Below are 20,752 nucleotides of genomic sequence, written 5' to 3'. Positions count from 1 at the left end.
GGGGGGAGTAAATGGCACAGTACAGAGTAAATAGAAAGAATCCTGAAGGGCTATCATGTCTGACATATGCTGGCATGTTAGCTGTTAGCTCACCAGCTATAGTTGTTCACCAACTAGCCCTGCGAGTAGTCCCCACATCAACGAGCTTCTAGCACCACCTATTTCGCAGTGACATAAACATGAATTCAACTGTGCAACTTTCAGGTGCGACCTGGTCTTAAAGGGGCTATAATCAATATTTTGACGATGACAATGCATCAAATGATCCTGTGAAAACAGTTGGATGTATAAATAAGCACCTGTTGCTAACAAGTTCACCATATCAGCTGAAAAGGTGGTGACAGTGTTCACGACTTGTTTCTGCTGCCCCCAGGTGGAGAAAAAATAAGCTATTGCAGCTTTAAGCATTCATCACAGGTTACAGACTGGCTTCTTGAGTCAACTTCAAACTTGACCTATGACCTACTGTACTGTATTAGTCTCTGCAATAAGTGATTATAACAGACATATTGGGCACATTTGATGTTGATATTATTTTAACTGTTGGCCTGTTCACAACCTGTCTGATCATTTGACTACTTGTGTTTCCTGCCCTGTATGACTTTGTTTTAGCAAAATAATGTGTTCCCAGATCTCAGCAGGTGAGTACAATGTCATGATATTTAATAGAAATACTGGCCAAATTTACAAAAATAAAGCCAAAACTTTAATAAACCGTATATATCTTTTAAGTACAATTGTGAAATACAGTATGTGCCGTACAGAATGTCAGATTTATGAGCTGTGTCTTAGGAGTAAAAAAATCTGCCGCCTATGTCAGCCAGTGGGGAACAGGTGGTGTTGAAGGCTGAGCTTCTAGCCGAAAGGGAGCAACCATCCAACACTGATACATCCTCTCATCCCTACTAGTACTGCGGTTGTGATGGCAACAGAGTCACAGCACTGCAAAACAAAACCAAGCCCTGTGATGTCAAACTTCCTGTGCGCTCAGTCCTACATACTGACAGAAACATTTTTTTTTTTTTCATATCTCTATATGTTTGAAAAGTAATTGAGGCCCAGAAGGCTTTTGTTGACCATCGAGGCGGGGTGCAGCTAAAAAAAGCATCCTTGGTTGAGATTGGTAACATTTGACTGTGGTTGCTGCGGTGAATGATTTCAGGAACCCAATCTAAAATAGTTGGATACCTATTCATATTCTTTTGCTCTCAGGGTTAAATTTTTTTTTTACGATTCACTGAAAAGCTTTGTATAAAAAACTACCCAAGGTCCAAATTTAATATGAATAGCAGCCTTTTCTTTTGCTAATACATATTATATCACTCACAGTGTATGCTTTTTGAAATTCTTTTACAATTAGGTCGTCATGGTTCCTCATTCAGCCAGACCCATGAATTTGCATGTGTTTTGAGATGTTTTTCAGTGGCTTCTCTCCGTCATATGCGTTTCACAAGCCATTTTATGGACTTAAAATCCAAAGAACGTTAGAGAAACTTGGTGAATGCTGTATGCAACAGAGTACAGTATCATATACAATTAACAAGACTGTTTTTGTACTTTAGCACCATACAAAAAAGAAAATCGTGTAAAAATTCAAAAAGTGTGAGGCAAAACTTAACACCTGAAAAAGATAATTATGTTAATTTTTACATATAGATAAACATGCTAAATTATGAACCTCAACGAGACAAAAGCTGGCAGCCATTGCACGGAGGACCCTGAGCTGTATGGAGTCCTGGAGGGAAAAGGAGAGATAGCACTTATCAGGAAGCTCCCGCTCTGACTGTCATTTGTAATGCAGAGCTAGAGTGCATGCTTCCTGCCGACTTAGAAGCTATGCGGACATTGAAAAATAGGTGGCTGTCTTCACGCACCTCCACCCCGCACCCCTCCCCCAGCCTCTGACAGTCTTATCTAGAGTGTTCCAGCACTGGGCTCGCCTACAGAAAGCCGAAGAAGAAATAACATCTGTTTCCACCTCACACACTCTGCTATTAACAACTGTGGCATATTTAGACAGTTAATCTAGCATTTCCGAACATAGATTTTGAGTGTGCTCTTGCCTGTAAAGTGCAGGAATTTAACCAGTCATCACTGCAAACAGGTTTGAATGAAGCAACAGTATGAGGATGCAAAATCAAGATCTTCTCCATATTTTTCATAGGCTGATTTTTTTTATCACGAAGCATCTGTGTCCTGGTCTATTTGTCTGCATGGTTTCTACATCATACATGCAGTATGTGGAGCTTGAAGGCAAGGATTTGACTAAGCATAGGTATTGTCTTTTCTTTCACAAGATAAATCTGAGAGGTAGTGAGATAATCAGTGGGGGAAAGGAAAGAAGAAAAAACAAAGTTCTGTAAGACAAGTTTGCATTGATATTCTAGACTTTTCTCTAGTCTTTGATTTTTTGTGTGAAATATTGATAATTTTACCTCTTTGGGTTAGGTAATGAAAGGAAATCATCTGACTGCATACAACTCATCTGAAATGTGAAAAGGAGCTTGAACTAGACAGGACATTTTTGTTTTATATATTATACATACATACATACATATATACATACATATATACATATATATATATGTAAAATCATATAATTTAATATGATTTTATATATATACCTAATTAAAGTGCAAGTACCTCAAGACTGTACTTAAGTACAATACTGCTACCACTGCCTTGAATTAAAAGGATAAATAACAATTTCAAAAGAGAAATATCAGTAATGAGCAGAATGTAATTCAGGATGTACTGTAAGTTCAAGGTGGATAATAATAGGTAGTTAATTTTTAGTCAAAGGCAATGCAGAACATAAAAGTTTTTAACTTGAATGGAAAGGTGAAAGTTGGGGTGAGTCTTATATCATCTGGATGTTTGTGTAAACTCAATGTCTGTGGACGAAATGGTATTTATTTACAATTTTGCAATGTCCCACCATTTACGTCCACAGCGAGTAGTCTCACAATTGGTTAAACTGTGGATGAAACCCAAGAAGTATCTTAATTCTATAAGGGAGTGAGGATCATATCAACTATAATTGTTAGCCAGTATTTATGGATTGGCTATGAAAGATAAAACATAGATTTTCAGTGTCCTGTCCCTTGACTCCCTATTTTGCCGCTTTTGCACAATCAATACATGCACATTTCATGCATAAGTAATTGAATTGAGTATGTGACTATTATAGAACTTTTAAAAACCAGTGAACTGGATCTTGTGGTTGGTTGTTTCCAGAACGAGCCAGCTCTTTGGTTTGCCCATAAGGGCGTTCCTGCTTGAGTTGCTCCGTAAAATGTGGTTCTATTATCAGGTCCATTAAGTATAACTCTGTATAATGACACTCCACACACCAACGTTTTTCTGTCGACCCCTCTCCTAATAACCCCTTTTACATTTCATTCTCATTATTTAGCGGACAGCCCTTATCCTCAGCCACTTACATTTAGTCAGTGAACACAAATTAACGGACTCAAAAGCCCTGGGAGGCAGGTACACATCATACAGACTGTAAACTGGTATTAATGGTTCAGTTCAGTTTCAGCGGAGGAGAGGGGAGAGCTAAAGTGTGAGTATAGCCAGGCTGCATACACCACACGTCCTCCATTTTAGTTTGTTCTCACAGTTTGTTGTCGTGTTGAACATCTCTAGTGTCCTTCTCCAACATAATCACAACGGTGGAAGTATAACAGCAGGTCTGCCGTAAGAGGAGTAAAGACTGAGCTGTTAGTGCCATGGTCGAACCACAGGATGAAAGATAGATGTGTCATTCGCGTAGGTTTCAGTCACTAACATACAACAGCAATGAATTTGTCACTGGTGACATCAGATACTGAGAATATTTCTGGAATGGACAAATAACATCTAAACAATATACCCACAATGAATACTAGTCCTGTGAAGTTTATAATGTTCACTTTGACATTCAGGTGTTGGTTCAACAGTGAGGCAATATTTTAGGCTGTCGTTTGTAGAATTGTTGTCATTGGGAACATTATATTATAAGGTATCTGGTATTTGCATTTTGTCTTGGCAAAACAACAGAAACACCCCTATACCCCTCTATAGATGACAGAGTAGTGCCTTATTTTCATAGAAAAGATGCATCTGTGGCTCAAGGACCTAACCGTATTGTGGGAAAATGCAATGCTTTTAACCAAAATTTAAATTAAAATTTACTAATCTTGAAAGACAAACTTTTTGCTTGCAGAACATGTATTTATCATTTCTATGTAAATATGATTTCCAGTGGGACCCGTCCACTTCTGGGATACTAGACAAGCAAACTTGCTGAATGAGAGGATTATTTCCACTGATGCTAAGCAGAATGCAAAGCATTTGCCGTTCTGCTGAATTGGCTAACCTTGATGGACAGCCACTTCTGGCTCTGTATGTTGTCCCATACTATACATTTTCAATCTTCAAAATAATCATCCTACACTTTATTAAAACCTGAAGTGCAATCTGTATTCTGTCAGTTTTTGGCATATTCTGTCTCCCATTCATCTCAGATTGATTTTATATTTTCAGACAGTAATATTGAAGCTGGGATATATGAAGTGTGATTTATGTGAGGCACTTGATGGTGGAGCCATGCGAGATGGAGCTGAGCAGCCCCCCCCCCCCGACATTTAGGGTTGATGTGAGAAATTGAAGTGTGACATTTGTATGTTGTGCCTTGTTTTAAAAGCGAGTGAAGTTCTATATCTGCTCCTGATACTTTAAAAGCAATTTGAAATATTTTCAGTGACTCAAATTGTGAGGAAAAATCAATTTCTCTCTGCTGCTGTTTTCATTTTCTTGTTTGCTTCTTTGCAACAGCGCCAGGGAGTAGCTCTTTAAAGCACCAGCCACTGAATATTAAATGGATACACCTCTCATAATTCCTGACAACACAGAGCAAGTTCAACAGGCAACTTCAAAGACAAATTTCATCATAATATCGATGTGTTGTCTCTACTCATCAACTGGACCCCACCTACCCCTATGATGCTTATTACCAACAGTAATTTGGCACCGCAGTTATCTCAATTACAGAAGAAACCATAACCTCCTATGGTGATGTTAAATCAATTTTGCATTTCTGACGTAACGATTTCTGCAGTCATGTAGCTATTCAAAGCTAATGTACCTCTATGAGATTGGATCCCAGTATGCATATCACCCTTCTCTAGCTACTGGAATTACATTTTTTCTTTGGTTTTAAAACTAATTCATTGTTGAAGCTGCCTGGCAAAATCAAAACCACACAGATTTTTACTAGGAATATATTGGGCCATGTTTTGGTGTCAGCCAGTTAAAGCTTTCCTCCCTCTCTGTGTTGTAGTCCTACTGCGTGAGGAGGTGGCCCAGCTCCAGGAGGAGGTGCACCTGCTGCGGCAGATGAAGGACATGTTGAGTAAGGACCTGGAGGAGACCCAGGGAGGCTGCTCGGCCGACGTGCTCTCTGCCACCGAGCTACGCGTGCAGCTGGCCCAGAAGGAGCAGGAGCTGGACCGAGCCAAGGAAGCTCTGCAAGGTAAGGACCTTGCCAGGAAACAAGAGGCTTTGTGTGTTATTTCATTCACTAATATCATCATTATTATAAAATATGGGCAGTGATGCTGCAAGAGATAGAAGGCCTAGAGACTGGCTTCAAAGGCACATTGTTCTTCAGTGTATTAGTGGGTCATAGCAACAGTTTGGCTCTTTTTCAGTGGTTTCTGAATAGTGAAAGGAATTAGAAAGGATTTAAATTATATATGTATAATACTAATTAGTTCTGGACCATCCTGATGGCCTAGTGTGTAGCATGTAACCGCAATGTCCTTGGTTTGATTCCAGTTGCAGAGGGACCTTTGCTGCATTTCATGCTCCCTCTCTCTTTCAACATTTCTTATTGTATTTCTTTTCAACTGTCAAATAAATGCAAAAATGTCAAGAAGAAATTAGGAATAATGACTTTTGACTACAGTGAATGGTAAGCCTATTTTCTGATGTGCCCTTTCTCAATCCAAAATATTCCTCTGACTTTTTACATGCTGTTACCAGAAAAGGGTATGGAAACATTCACTACTTTTTGAAATAAATCAAGTTTGTAAAGTCATCCAGACTAGTAAATATTTATATTTTTCTGTTTTACTTGACATGGACAATGCTCATCAAAAGAAAAAAATGTAAAGGAGTTTAAAAAGTGAATAATTTAATTTCTATTCACCGGTCAGATGTTCAAAGTACATCTGGAATTCAACTACATTTCTTATAAAATTAACACAGACAAAGAAGGTAAGAAACAAACAACATGCACAAGACAGTACAGTACACACACCAAGAAATTATACAACAGTTATACACATAGTAGTTTGCTATGATTCAGAATCAGCAAGGACAATCCTGTCCACCTATTGTAGCCTACATTTTAACAATTGTGTCAATTTGTTGGTTTGTCCTGTTGGGCGAGAATGTGAAAATATGGATACACATTCGACGCATTCTGTAGCCGTTTAGCCACCAGGTGATGTAGGTCTTCCGTTAGCCACTCCTCACTCGTGCTGAGAGAAAACCGGCTGCATTTTGCTCCATAGGGCTTGAAACCAGGGCTCTTTTTCTTCTTGTCACCATAATGTTAACAAAAGGATTTGTAACAGTGATGTTAAAAAGCTGCATTACAAGCCATTAGCATGTGTTCCACTCGAGAGATGAAGTGGTATCTGCAGATGAGAGAGGACATTGATGCGTTGACTTTTTTTTTTTTAAAAAGCCGCTCCGCTAAATACAGCACAATGTACTGTGGTAGCACCACTGTATCATCAGAACATTGCTGTATTTTCAGTTTAAAAGTGAAGGAAGATGTAATTAAAAAAAAAGAAAAAAAAGCTCCAAATGTTAAGATGTCTGTCTTGCCTTAACCTAAACCTTTCAGCTCACTTCTAGTGTATAGTAGTATTTTCACCTCAAAAGCTCCGGTGATTCTTATAAATCTCCAGCTGTACACTTTAGACTAAGACTGAAAATCAACTTCACAAAAATATGGACTTAAGGCTTGACTTGGACTTGGATGCTGTGAAGCAACTTTCTTGAAACTTGTATCCCCACAGATTTGACTTCCAAGCAAAAACATGTAAGTGTCATGTTTTGACCTGAAAAAAACAACCAAGACAGTGCAAGGCATTGCATGGCCACACACCTTGAAAATTCAATTTTTAGAACAATGCATCGAAAGGACTTGTTCTCAAAGGTAAATGTTCAAATGCTGTGTCATTTTAATAGTCAGCATTCAGACACTGCACTCACAACTATAAAGCTGCTTACTAATAAAGTGCTGATTATAATACTGTGCAAAATATGGATGTTTTATTCTTTGGCACAGAAAGGACAAATATGTGGATTAAATTGAATAAAAAGAAAAAGTTATTGTTCTAGCTGCAATAAAAGATTTGTTTTAATGTTCAAATACAGGTAAAATATAATTCTTTAGCAAAAGAGATCACCCCCTGGAGAGAGCCTTAGCATTCAAAATGGCCATGATGATCTTTATAGAACTGATGAAATACCAATGAATAGTACATGTTCCTCTCCATTAATGAACAACAATCACAGTTTTTGGTGCTCTATATCTGTTTTACGGATGAGAGTATTGCCCTTGCAGAGACTGTGCACAGAGTAAAGTAATGAAGAAGTTCTGCCAGACAGTGCACAGTGGATTGCAGGCCATCAAGCAGAGATGTCATCAGCGTGGCAGTGAATCATTCTTTTCAAAGACTTATTGCCCATGGAATGAGGCAGAGCACAAAACCACCATTTTGGTATCAGACAAATGCATGACATGCTGTCAGGGGATTTTGTTGCTGTGACATATCACCTGACACTTGCAGCCTATGCTTTTGGAAAGAAGTGAACAAAAACAAAAACCGACTGGGGCTGAGCAGAATAGAGAACACATTGCATAAACACTTCATCTCTTCTTCAGTTAGACTTTGGGCTGTCTGAACAGACTGCACATAGGCTCATACAGTCATTCGTATGACTCAGGCCTGTTAATGAAGGCCAAAGCCTACCAGCCCCAGCAGGCACTGACAGTAATCAGCGGCTACTGAAAGCTTTATAAAGGGGACTTTGGTTGGCTTACAAGGTCCGGGCACGTTAAGCACGGTGGATCTGGTCTGCAATTAGGATGAGGTATGTGGGAGGACAACAGGAAATTGGCTGTTGTCATATCCAAGTCTGCTTCTGTTGGAGAAGGTTCAGAGAGACAAACTGAAACAACTGTGAACTTGAGTGAGAAGACATTCCTGCTGCTATTCGCTGTTTTCGCCCTTTTATAAAAGCAATAGAGCAGAAGTTGATGCTCAGGTGGAGCTTTTGGCCAGAGAGTGACCCGTGAAAAAAAGGATATTTGCATTCAGTGGTGAAAGTAGCAAGACTTATGAATTATTTATATTTTTTATTGTTATTTTCCACATGAACTGCCCGCACAGCAATGGCTGTTTCCCAGCTCTTCTGTTAGTCCACGGTTGTCTCACTCCATCTACATACACTGACACTGTGGCTTGCTCAGACTCCAAGGATACTATTTTAAGACAGCTTTGAAAGACCAGCAACAGTATTGGTTAGCTTTTTGCTCTTATACTGTTTGATGTGGTTTTGGCTTTATCCACAGCAATATTTACAGTTGTTTTCAAGCAAAAAGACATGTGCCATCCCCTTTTGTCTCATTGTCTTGTTTATGTTGGATTTCTAGCTGCTTCCACCAAATGCATTCATGTTCTGTGCTGCAGACACTTGCACATGGTACCGGACAGAAATGCTGATAATTGTGGTGTGTGGGTTTATTTTGATAGGGACAGCGGGCAGATTGAAAGATGTGGCTCCATGAATATTCTGACACCATTAAAGTCAAGACAAGACAAGTTTTTTGTGTGTATTTTAACATCTTAATAGGCTGTCACAATGGGCATGAGAGACAATGAAGAGAACATTAAAAAGGTATGCAATGACCAAATGTTTTATGAAAAACAAACTATTAGAAATAAAAAGCATTCAGCGTGGAGGTGAAGAAGCTGAAAGCAGAAAATATTTGTAAATACTAACTAGCTAACATTTTTTAAAAATTGTGCATTATGCAAGCATTGGAAAAAAAGAACATATTAGGGCTGCTACGGATGTAGAAAAGATCTTGGGACCGTTTTCAGCATGTTTCTGGGATATAATGTGTCACATTGGGTCCTGAAAAACAGCTTCAAAAACCTTAAGGTCTCAGTTTGCTACAGATGAACTAGATTATACAACATCCACATCTGACCACATCCAAAGTCAGAAGTGTTCACCTCCCCTCTGATACTGCCGTCAGAGCGGCAGTATCAACAACTATTTCAACTAACGCATAATGAGGTCTTTAGTATATCTAATTTACTTTTAAGTTTGATCAAATATTCCCTACTTGAAAAATAAAATTAAGTGCGTTTTGCAAAAAATGACTTGGCCTTTTGTTATCAAGACTATATTAAGTAACCGTGGGCTTAAAGTGCATAGAGAGTTAGATCTTTGGGTTGGATTGTTAGATGTTAGTTACACGTGAAGTTTGATGTAAGGCACGGGGACGCCCACATTTAAAATTTTGTGCCCCTGTCTAATGGTGGGCTTGTTCACAGGGCCACATCAGTTCTGGTAACTGCAAGACTTGTTTACACTGGATTATTACTAGAGAAACAGATACCTGGTTATGTATATTTCCTGTGTTCCTGAAGCCCTCAACACTCCTTATCTGTTTACTTTTTTGTTTGGAAGAAAAAGACTCATTAGCTATTGGAGTTGAAAATACTTCATTTACTACAGCAATTTCCATATGCTTTCAATTGATTGGAGGCGAGATGTCGAGTCTATTTGATTTCCACCAGTTTTCACAAGGCTGGCATATTGTGAACATCCCACCAAATGCTCTGACAAAGTGTTTTTCCCTGAAGAATCAGAGCAATGTTTGGAGAACTGGAGCGCCCCCAGGGTTTTTATTGAAGTGCTACCAACAATTATTGTGAAGCAAAGCTTTGTGTTTTTAGTTTTTATTTATTTATTTTCCTGTGGTTCAGCTTTGGATGAAAACCCAAAGGCTGGAGTGATGAAGTAGCATGAAAGAAATGCATCATCCCCTCCTTTTTCTCTCTGCCACTTGAGATAATACCTGTTTACTTTGGGAATGGTTCACAGAAACTGTGTTGCCACTGCTACCTCAGTTAAGACGGGTTGCAGCTAAATTACATGCAGATTTTCTGTTGCTTATGAATGCAAAATGGAGAACGCAGAGAGGCACACTACTTCTCACTCTGTTTTCTCTCCAGTTACTCTTCATTTCCCCCTAACTGTCTCCTTTCCTCTCTCTCCCCTTCTGCCTTTGTTTGATATGATGCCCACACAGTTTCAAAGTTAAGGCCTGAGCTCACACCCACTATGTGCCTGTTCGCACTTTAATTGTAATCATGGGTAATTTACAGCTCACAATTGCAGGTTTTGTCATGATGCCCGTGGGCACTCAATTGAGCCCAAGCGCTACTGCTTGAAGTCATTTCATCCTCCCTACCTTTAAGTACACAAATGACAATGAACCAAAACTGTCTTGGCAATCTCCGAAGCCTAAAGTGAAGGCACAATGAAAACAGAAACCACAGTTTGACTAACACAGTTGGACTGTTGTCAGAAGGTGTGTATAAGTTTACCTTATTTGGACTTTCTCATCAAAGTTGTGTTTAATGAAATTTCGAAGGATAGCTGGCCCTCTCTGCTATTTTTAATTAGCTATTTCCTCTTTGGATAATTACTATCACTGAGGGACTCCCAGTCAATCCACAGCTCCAATGAAAGCAACAGACAGCTATGTATCATCAAAGCACAGTCTGCCTGCTCTGTTTAGTGTCATTTCACGCTACACCGTACTCAGAAAGCAGCTCTGCCCTTGAATACAAGGCCTCTTCCCTAACTAGGCGTTTAAACACACACACACACACACACACACACACACAGACACACACACACACACACACACACACACACACACACACACACACACACACACACACACACACACACACACACACACAAACACACACAGTGCTGTCAACTCTCATCAGGCTACTTAACCTGATAACATTAAAGTAATTGCATCAGCATTCGTGGTGTCTTCCGTTTTTAAACAAATAAAGGCTTTTCAAAAAAAAAAAAAAAAGACTCCAGTTGAATATTGGAAACCTGGTGAAATCAACGCGGGCTGGTGTGTTTCCGCAAATCTGTTGTGATTTATTTCTTCAATGCTGGCAGAAGCTTCATCATAACTGGCAATGGGGGAAGTTTTGCTATTCTGTATGCTCCTCAGTCTACTCCAATTGGATGGTCTCAAATGAGAACACGTGTTTGGATCACAGTGGCCCCAAGTGGTAATCAAGGGTACTTCAGTCTTCGGAGAGACATTATATCATTGTATCTGAATCTCGCAGTTCTCCTTTTTGCATTTGCCTGCTACAGTGTTGTTACATTGCTTGCACCTGAACAATTAGGCTCAGCCTTTCTACAGGCCACAGCGCCAAATAATTTTGTTTTGCACCCAGTAAAGACAGAGAAGTGAGTAATGAGGTGCTGTTATGGGAGGTATGTTTCTCCCCTGGTGAGTCCCTGGTGTTAGTGCTGTTTTTTAAATAGCTTGTTCACAAAGACACACACACACACACACACACTCATTGACACACACTCCTCCAGATCACTTATTAGTGAGCAATGTTTGATCTGTTTTTAATGCTTAGCGTATAGGTTGTGCATAGACCTATAACAAGGGTCAAATGACCTTGGTGAGGTTTGTTGATTCAGGTTAAAACATCTATTAACTCTCCTTAAAATGTCTGAAAATTACCATGACTGCAAAGAAGTTTCACACAGGAGTAACATTACCTGCTCTACCATAAAGACTGTAAAACTGTACCAATGGCGATATCAACCTCATACAACACATTGAGTTTGTTTTTACTTAGATAGGCAGGAGTTGAGCACATTGTACAGCTCTGAGGCTCCTTCTTCATTATTCGGCTGGCACATTTAAAATCCCAAACCGTGAACAATGGACTCCCTCCAATGAACCAATGTCTCTTTTGTTCTCTGCCCAAATAATTATGTTAAGAGCCGACTAAAAGCCTGCCCCTTCTCTTTAGGACTGAAGTCATACGGAGCAGTGTCAGTGTAGAGTGGGTTCATTCATTAATGTGAAGAACATTATTTTCTAAAGGGGTGTTGATAAGTGGGTGTATCATTGTGATCCTGTAGTCTGGTGCTGAAAGTAAACTGAACTTGCTTGGACAGCAGTCTTTGCTTAAACACCATATTAAATTTGTTGAGTAGCATAAATATTGCACATGATACAGACATTAATTCCTCAAAGACTCCTGTATTGTTGTCACACTCTCCTGTCATTTATTTTAGGGCATACCAGATAATGAGGGTTGTTACTTAACCAGAGACAAGGAGTGAGTGGGATGTGAAAAGTGTACCATAGTGATAGGTTGAGACTGCGTGAACCGGTGAATGCGATGGCTGAGGTTGATTTTGTTTCTTCACATTCAGGGATCATCAGAAAGGCTTCTCCTGGAAATGGATTTGACACTTGATTATCGCTTGATTTACCCACATAGAATTTGGCCTAATAGCGTGACAGATTCATGAGGTGTTTTTAAGTGGTAGTCCACCAAATCGTCTGGCGACTACCCTCCCCTTAAAAGAAGACCAAATAGGTTGTCTGTGCAAGCAGCTTATTACGACCCATAGTTACATTTTATTCTTAGGCGACCTCTAGTCGCAGTAGTGACAGGAGCAAAGGAGGAAGTTAGGTGACGTAGTATAAAGAGCAACAAAGTCCATGTTAGGAGGCTCTTCACCTAATTCTGCCCAAGTGGTTTTTGTGCCTAAACCTAACCAAACTGTGACTGTTCCATAAGCTTAGCCACGTCTTTGCTATTGTAATCATGACGAAAAAAAGTCCAGAATGCCTCCCGCCGTAGGGAGGCTGTCTCAGGAGACGTTCCTGCGGGTCATGAGAGAGTAGAGACCTGCGTATATGGTTCAGGTTAGAGGAGTTGTTCATCCTTTGAGAATCAAACAATGACCCCCCTGTAGGCTTCAAAGTTAACAGTAAAAAGCTGCATCTTTACATACAACAGCAGCTTGAAATCATGTCACTGACAAAAGGGATTCATGTGGTGACATGGAGTATTTTCACAGCAGGAAAAAAGCATCAAAACATACAAGAATTTTCCTTCCTGCAGTGCAATCCACTTCTCTGTTTTCCATATACAGTACATGTATACTCAGCATTTTGCAAGCACAAAACATAGTTTTGCTATGCTATCCTCTTCCATCCTGACCACCATACATCCACTCATTAACTGTCGATCCATATCTACTGTATATGCCGTAAATACAGTGTGAATGTTTTTTCTCTGTATGTCTATATGAATAGTTCCCAAAATGCCAGTCTATTACTTTAAGCTAGTTTCAATACTGGGATGGATCCAGCCAGTGGGAAGACCCTCAGGAATCCAGTGTTCCTGTTTAGTATCTAATGAGTTGGCCCACTCATTGCAGGCAATCGTAGCCCTCCAGCAGCATAGGGTCATAGGAGAGCCCAGCAGACAAAGGCTTTTAACACACTACAATAGTAGATGTTCACATTAAACTACTTAAAAGCACAAGAGCATTGGTAGCAGAATAGGCTTTATGTAGTGAGCTAAAAACCACTTATGCAGATTTTAGAGAGGGTGTCGGGAGAGGGTGATACAGGCAGGTGTTTTTGTTTTTAACACTGGGCTGTGGGAACAGTGGCTTGGACTTTTGATGGTGAGTGTTTGTTTTGCATGAATCCTGATCTGCTCTTCTTCTGCTTACACAGGCGGGGGTAGCTTTTAGTATCTGAATTTGCACACAGGCACACACAATTTTGCACAAAGGCAGCCACTGTTTCGCATTTTAAACATGCAGGAAATGTACAGTAGGTATAATCGAAAAAGTGTACCAATATTCAAAATACACAAAATATATTCATTGATTGCATGGCAAGAAAGAAGATAGGTGCTTGCACGGATATAATTCCTCCATGAAAAGACTATTAAATAGCTTCCGCTCCATGTCTTCCTCCTCCTTCAGCTCCATACACTTTGGATTCAGCTCTGCATGGTTCCCAGGTGGTTCCTTCTTGTTTAATCTGGTAATAATTCTTGGAGGCTTGGCCTGAGCCAGATTATGTCAGTCATTAATATGGCTTTCAGCAGAGGGAGACATGGTAGTGCTTCTCCGTCTCACCCGATGTACATTCTTTAGTGTGATGTAACTGCCATGTTTATTAAAAGTGTATGCATAGGTTTTAAATGGTAAGTAACGATGCAAACACGATTTGCTACTGTGAATGGACCCTTTTACCGAGTCACAGTGAGTGCTTTCTTGTATTCGACACCAGGAGGGTTGATGTTGCCAATGGTCACAGGTGCAGGATGTGAGGCAGCAGCAGTGTTTTTGGCTCATCACAAAGACGGCTTTGATTTCACTTCCTGAGGCAGGTGCTGGGAGATTTCCTGTTTCTCTTGGCCAATAAGGGATGTTTCTTGTCTTTATTCACCGGCTAGTTTGGCCTGCATATCCCTTTGGCGTGGGGATTCCACCTCTAAAGAACGAGTGAAAGGAAGCGATGTGAAACGCTGACAGGAATATAATGAAGGAGGGAAACGAGAGGGTGACTCTGTCCTTGTAAAACTGCACTTCCATCTCACGTGCCTGAGCATGCTCCCCAGACGCAACTTGTGAATGTCACGCAATTAACCAGGCTTTGATATAAGTTAATTAATGACAGACAGCTGGCTTGGAGGGGTAAAAAGGAGTGAAAAAAGAAAGGTGAATACATGATAACAAGCATCAAGAGGAAAAAAGAGAACTGTGTGGTGTTATGACACATCCAGTAGTTAGAGCTGCTCTGCTGTAAGGAAATAGATGTCAAAGCGAAGGAGACAAAGGTGGACAGTCACACTGTGGATCCACAAGCCATCAATAAAACATATATTGTCAGTGTAGCGATATAGCTGGAGGGAAAACTCAGCTTTAAGCAGATGTCTGGAAAACGGCCTTGTACTAAGAGGGAGAGGAGATCAAGAGAAAGCGGGAGAAGAGGCAGATGCAGAGGAGTGAAAAAGGAGACGATGTCTTTGAGAAAATTAGAGCTTCTCTGAATAACTACACTGAACCATATTCTTTATCATGATGCGTGGGTGAAGTGCCAGAGGATTAGAGAGAGTGTGTGGCAGAGAGATAGATAAAAAGAGAGAGAGAGAGACCCTTCTAATGAAGCCTGCAGCAGAGAGGAGATTGACAGGATGGTTCATGTGTTATTCACTTCTTTATCAAAATGCAGTCACGCCACATTAGACCAGCAACAGCAGGTGTATTAAATGTTTTTACTTAAAACGCTTCATATCTGAAGGTGCTTAATAACCTACTTATTATGCATGAAGGAACTGCTATAATGGGGACTTATGGACATCACATACTGCCAAGACTTGAGGGTATTTAGATTCAGATTGTCTGCATTTAATGTATTTTAACGACCAGTGTTGGCCTATAGGACAATTCAGACAGATTCTTAAGGGTCACATCCACTTATACTGGTACCTATAGTGTATATCGAATATCAAAACTAAGAAATTCTGCACATGAATCTTCTCAAAACATGCTAGCAGACCAATACAAGGTCTTTATGTGTGCCCCCTTTAAATTAATTGCATTTCTGAAGCCAATATGTCTGTATGCACAATTGTTTTGACAAAACGTAAATGTCATAAATCCTTTTACTTGCTAAAATCCCTCCGTGTGGAAACCTGAGAGGGCAGCATTTATTTTTGTTCTTTTGTTCTGTGCGAAAAGACGTTAAATGTTTTCTCTCTCTCAATGATATAAACAACTCTTTTCAAAACACAGTTACTACTTTTTTTCTGGCAACTTCTTCAATTTAACCCACCAACAATCAGTTACTTAAAACCATCCTCATTTTTCCCTTCTGGTGTAAATGTATGCTTTTCACACACAACACATGTACCGTTGCTGGCATACATGCACACACACTGACACGGAGACACCTGAACCCAAAATCAAATGTTGCTGGTCTCTGATGCCAGCTAACAACCCCTCTCTCTCTCTTTCTCTCTCACTCTCTCATCCTTTCTTGCAGCCATGAAGTCGGACCGTAAGCGTCTGAAGGCGGAGAAAGCAGACCTGGTGAACCAGATGCAGCAGCTTTATGCCACACTGGAGAGCCGCGAGGAGCAGCTCCGCGACTTCATACGCAACTATGAGCAGCACAGAAAAGTATGGCAGGCCCGCTCTGACTGTATACAGGCACCAGAAATGCACGCACAAAAACACCCATGCAAAGAGTCTCCTTTTTTTGTAGCTCATAGCACCAAAAGGCCTGTTAGGCAAACATAGTCGACGTCCAAGCAGCAACAGAACCAAATAAAACAGAGGTTTTGTTTAGAACTCGTTTTGTAAGTGAGAATTGTATTGCATGTTGTGGATGAGAATATTATTATGGATGTGTACATTGTACTTTTACTAATCTACTCAAGGTTAAAAACAGATCATCAAATTGTTACGCTCTCTGCATATATTACCATGCTATAAAATACCTTGAAAACATATGATATTTTGCATGTTGACAACCTGTGTGTTTGTGTGACTGTGAGGAATATTTACATTACTACTGCTATGGGGTGTTTCTCTTGGCATTAAGATAAAATGTTCAGGTTTATTGTTGCTGTTGTTCTGTTCCACTCCAATAATGTGTATTCTCCTGTACCAAAACAAAATATCACCAATGCACTGAATTTGTCATTTCCAAGGATAGACACTAAATAAAACTTAAACAATGCATCTGTTATATTTTATATACAGCAGGTTTAAGAAGGTATGTGTACCTGTCAGTCAAGCAAAGGCCTTGTTTAAACCTTTATTTCATCTCAGGACATAAAATAATTTCAAAAAGTAGTGAAAATAGCAATTTAGACTTTTTTTCTTCCTATGGAAAAAAAAGATTACAATGATTGATTTGAAATTTAGCCCAGAGCTGTTATTTTGCAGGTTAGACTCATTCGGTTAATTTTTCAAAGATATGCTTTATATGTGAACCACTCCATCAGGATCTCTGTGTCCACTAGGAGAGCGAGGATGCGGTGAAGGCACTGGCCAAGGAGAAGGACCTGTTGGAGAGAGAGAAGTGGGACCTGAGGCGGCAGACCAAGGAAGCCACAGAGCATACGGGGATTTTGCGCTCTCAGCTCGACCTCAAGGAGAACCGCATCAAGGAGCTGGAAGCTGAACTGGCCATGGTGAGACAGACGGGGGTTAACTAGATAGCCCCTCTATAAAACTTTAAGTACAGCTGCCGATAAAAAACAAAAACAGACAGTAAGAAAGAGAGAAGGACACTAAATGCATACTGAACTGAACCAAAGTACAGTATCAAGGCTCAGACACATATTCATCAAAGTATTGAAACTACTGACAGCAACAAACAATACAAATTACAGATAAGAAAGCACAAATTCTGTTTCTTTTCTTTTTCATGGATGTACGGTACATCTCTCTGTTGCACGATTTTGGGTATTCTGCATATAATCAAGCACCAAAAGCTTTTGAACATACAGTATGGCCATCCCTCATGTCTCCAACCTCCCAGATGAGTAACTGTGTCAATCAGAGAATGGAGTTCCGGGTGTTTGAGCGGCTTGCGGACAGGGACTACTCACCTAGGGTCATGGCGGTAAGACGGGCCCCCAACTTTAAAATTTGACCTTTCTTGCCCCTCCCACTCCTTGGAAATCTCTCCTATTTGTCACCTAATTGTCGTCCTGGAAAGCCCCTCCTCAGCTGCACGTGTTTGACTAACCCTCAGCCGTCCCTGATGGAGTCCCCGACCCAGTGATCCTAACATTGGTGATCCCACGAATTCCTGCTGTGACATATCTGAATGTGTTTTAGGTTTAATTGAGAAAAATAATGCTTAGGGAAAAATCGTCAATATTCTGACAACTAATGATTATTCCAAAGGTTTGTGACTGTAATTCTGCTTTGCATGTCAAAGACTATGATTGATAATCTTTTGACCGTTGGCAGGTAGAGATGATTGCAATGAAGCTGATTGTACCGGTGTTGATTTGCAGCCTGCCATCGCTTGGCATGATGATATGATTCGCAGAATAACTAGATTCCAAGCATTTGTAAAGCACCAACGTGTCAAGGCTAATCAGAGAACATACACACAAAGAAAAGAAAACTTCTGATAGACACAAAATACAGAAAACACATCTCCCAAGGCTCCAGGAGCTCATTGTTGATCCTGCTGAAAAGCGGTGAATAGTGCTTTGTGACAAAGCTCCAACGAGCAACTGTATTCATTAAAGTTATAGAAAATCTTCATTATTTCCAGTTTCTCCATTTTTACACCCCACGAACCCCTAACTTCTACCCATGAAAGGAGAAAAACAGCAAACACCTCCTCCAGATATTCCGTCCATGTTTTTTTTTTCTTCGGCACTCTCAGGAGCCTTAGCAAGAGATTTTACACAACAAAAGACTAACCGGGATACAGCTGCATTTTTCATGAGACAACAACCACATGAGGAGCCCATGGGAGAACTCACATATTTGCATTTATTCAGAGACTTGTACTAGGATTCTGGATACATAACTTAACATGCACATGTCCATACACATACAACATATGCATAAATAAAAACAGCGGTAACATTAACAGAAACACCAATTCCCTCAAAAACTACCCAGAAACTGCAAAAATTATAATATTTCTCTCCAGGATTGTTGCTTGCTTGTATGTTTTCTCTCTGCCTGATTGAATCTGTCCATCTACCTTCTCAAGGCCAAACAGTCACTAGCCACCCTGACCAAGGATGTGCCCAAGCGTCACTCCCTGGCCATGCCCACGGAGACGGTTGTCAACGGCAACAACCAGGAGTGGGTGATGAAGGCTGACCTTCCCCTGACTGCTGCCATCAGACAGAGTCAGCAGTCCCTCTATGTCCATACAGGGCATCCCACTGACAGACAAGGTAGGCCAACATGAGCACACATACTCTAACACCCTCATCCCTTACATGAACTGACCTGCGCACAGTGATTTTACCATCATTTACCCTCTGCATGCTCATGTCAGCCTGCTTCACACACATCCACTGGTGCCATCTGCTTAATATGACCACACTATTGGCCACTGAAGACGCTCTGGTCGTGACATTTCATGCGCTTTATGTAGCAGTTACAGTGAACATTTTTTCGGCTTTGCAGCTTTCATTTATCTTTGCTGCGCACAAATCTTTCCTCTGTATTTGAGAGTGGTGGCAGCTGAGGATCAGTTGGGTGTTAAGTACTGTTTCTTTCAGTTTAAATCTGTTTTTTACAAAAAAAAAATTAAAAGTAAGTGAAATTCAAACATTTTGTCTGCACTGTTGCAGTAACTTATAACTTGACCCAGTTTCTAAGGGAAAGTTTTTTTTTATATTTGTTGTCTTCATTTTTTTAACGCTTTTCACCAGACTTCAGTGACTATTAATTTCAGCTGCAAATATCTACACACGGGTCAAGGTGAGGTACAATAGGTCAAATAATATACAGATAACAAAAGCCTTATCAATATTATTATCATTAAATAGTAATTGTTATCATTATAAAATAATTGCAGTCTGGAGGTCTTATTGATTACATAATTTCCTCCTTCAGCTTCTTTCCTGCTTGAATTTTTAAGTATTATCTAACCACGGTCACCCTTAGAGGTTAATCTTAAACTTCCTAAAAAATAAAACAATCACTTTAAAGAGCAAAAAATGGACTACTGGCACCTTTCCAAGTACTTCACAAATCAATCTTGCAGCCACAAGCATAGAAGTCCATCTCAGTCCTCCCAGAGCCACAGGTTCAAACAGGTTGCTAACTAATTGGTGGCATCTGAAGAAAGAAGCAGACGAAGACAAAAAAAAACAGGGAAAATGTCTGAACAGTCACGAACCCCCAAATTGCTATGCAACTGGTTGAACTGTACTTATAAGTCTCACTGGTACACATACATTTGTACAGCCTCGGTGAAGCTATTTTCACTGTTGCTTAGCAACTGCAGATGATTGCAAAAAATTTCAGACTTTTGGTTAGGGAATTTTTGAAATACATTTTTATTTAAGGGTGTTGTGGAATAATCCGATTTTCCCTGTTCACTACTTTTGGTGCCCAAACACACCCCAAAGAAAACGAGCCTGTTCTCTTTTCCTTCTTGTCCCGTTTAGTGGCTGCTGTGCGGGTGAGCCCGTGCCACTCGCGTCAGCCCTCCATCATCTCCGACGCCTCGGCAGTGGAGGGAGACCGGTCATCCACACCCAGCGACATCAACTCACCACGCCATCGGACCCACTCCCTCTGCAATGTAAGCGCTGCCCACCACTGCACCCTCCCAAGTAATCACCTCCTTTGTCGTAGCTGCCGACTGTCCTGCTGCCCAGCCGCTGTCGTTTCTCTCCACCATCATTCTGGCTGACTTTGTGTTATCCCCACACAGTCTGTCATGTACTCACTCCACAGCTATGACTTGAATTTATGTGAAAACCAGTTGTGGTTGTTGAATAAGTGCATGCCTGGCAGCATGTCAAGCTACACTTCCCCTTTGTGTTTTGATCTTTATCTTTCCTGGTCTTTACTGCCC

General features: G+C 40.4%; 1 protein-coding gene across 2 annotated transcripts in view; it reads left to right on the top strand.

Annotated features, from left to right (window-relative positions):
* LOC120803673 (kazrin-like) overlaps window positions 1–20,752 on the top strand; it is a 105,768-nt gene that overhangs the window by 82,235 nt on the left and 2,781 nt on the right. The window contains exons 3-8 of one of the 2 annotated variants that reach the window (XM_040152395.1): window positions 5,327–5,518; window positions 16,220–16,356; window positions 17,205–17,375; window positions 17,726–17,809; window positions 18,926–19,115; window positions 20,340–20,476. In XM_040152395.1, coding sequence (XP_040008329.1) covers window positions 5,327–5,518; window positions 16,220–16,356; window positions 17,205–17,375; window positions 17,726–17,809; window positions 18,926–19,115; window positions 20,340–20,476 — 911 coding nt within the window. The remainder of the gene's footprint in view (window positions 1–5,326; window positions 5,519–16,219; window positions 16,357–17,204; window positions 17,376–17,725; window positions 17,810–18,925; window positions 19,116–20,339; window positions 20,477–20,752) is intronic. The other variant, XM_040152396.1, reaches the window with a different exon arrangement.

The sequence above is a fragment of the Xiphias gladius genome, chromosome 18, assembly GCF_016859285.1.
Source record: "Xiphias gladius isolate SHS-SW01 ecotype Sanya breed wild chromosome 18, ASM1685928v1, whole genome shotgun sequence".
NCBI lineage: Eukaryota > Metazoa > Chordata > Actinopteri > Istiophoriformes > Xiphiidae > Xiphias > Xiphias gladius.
This window is presented reverse-complemented; position numbering and strand designations above follow the sequence as displayed.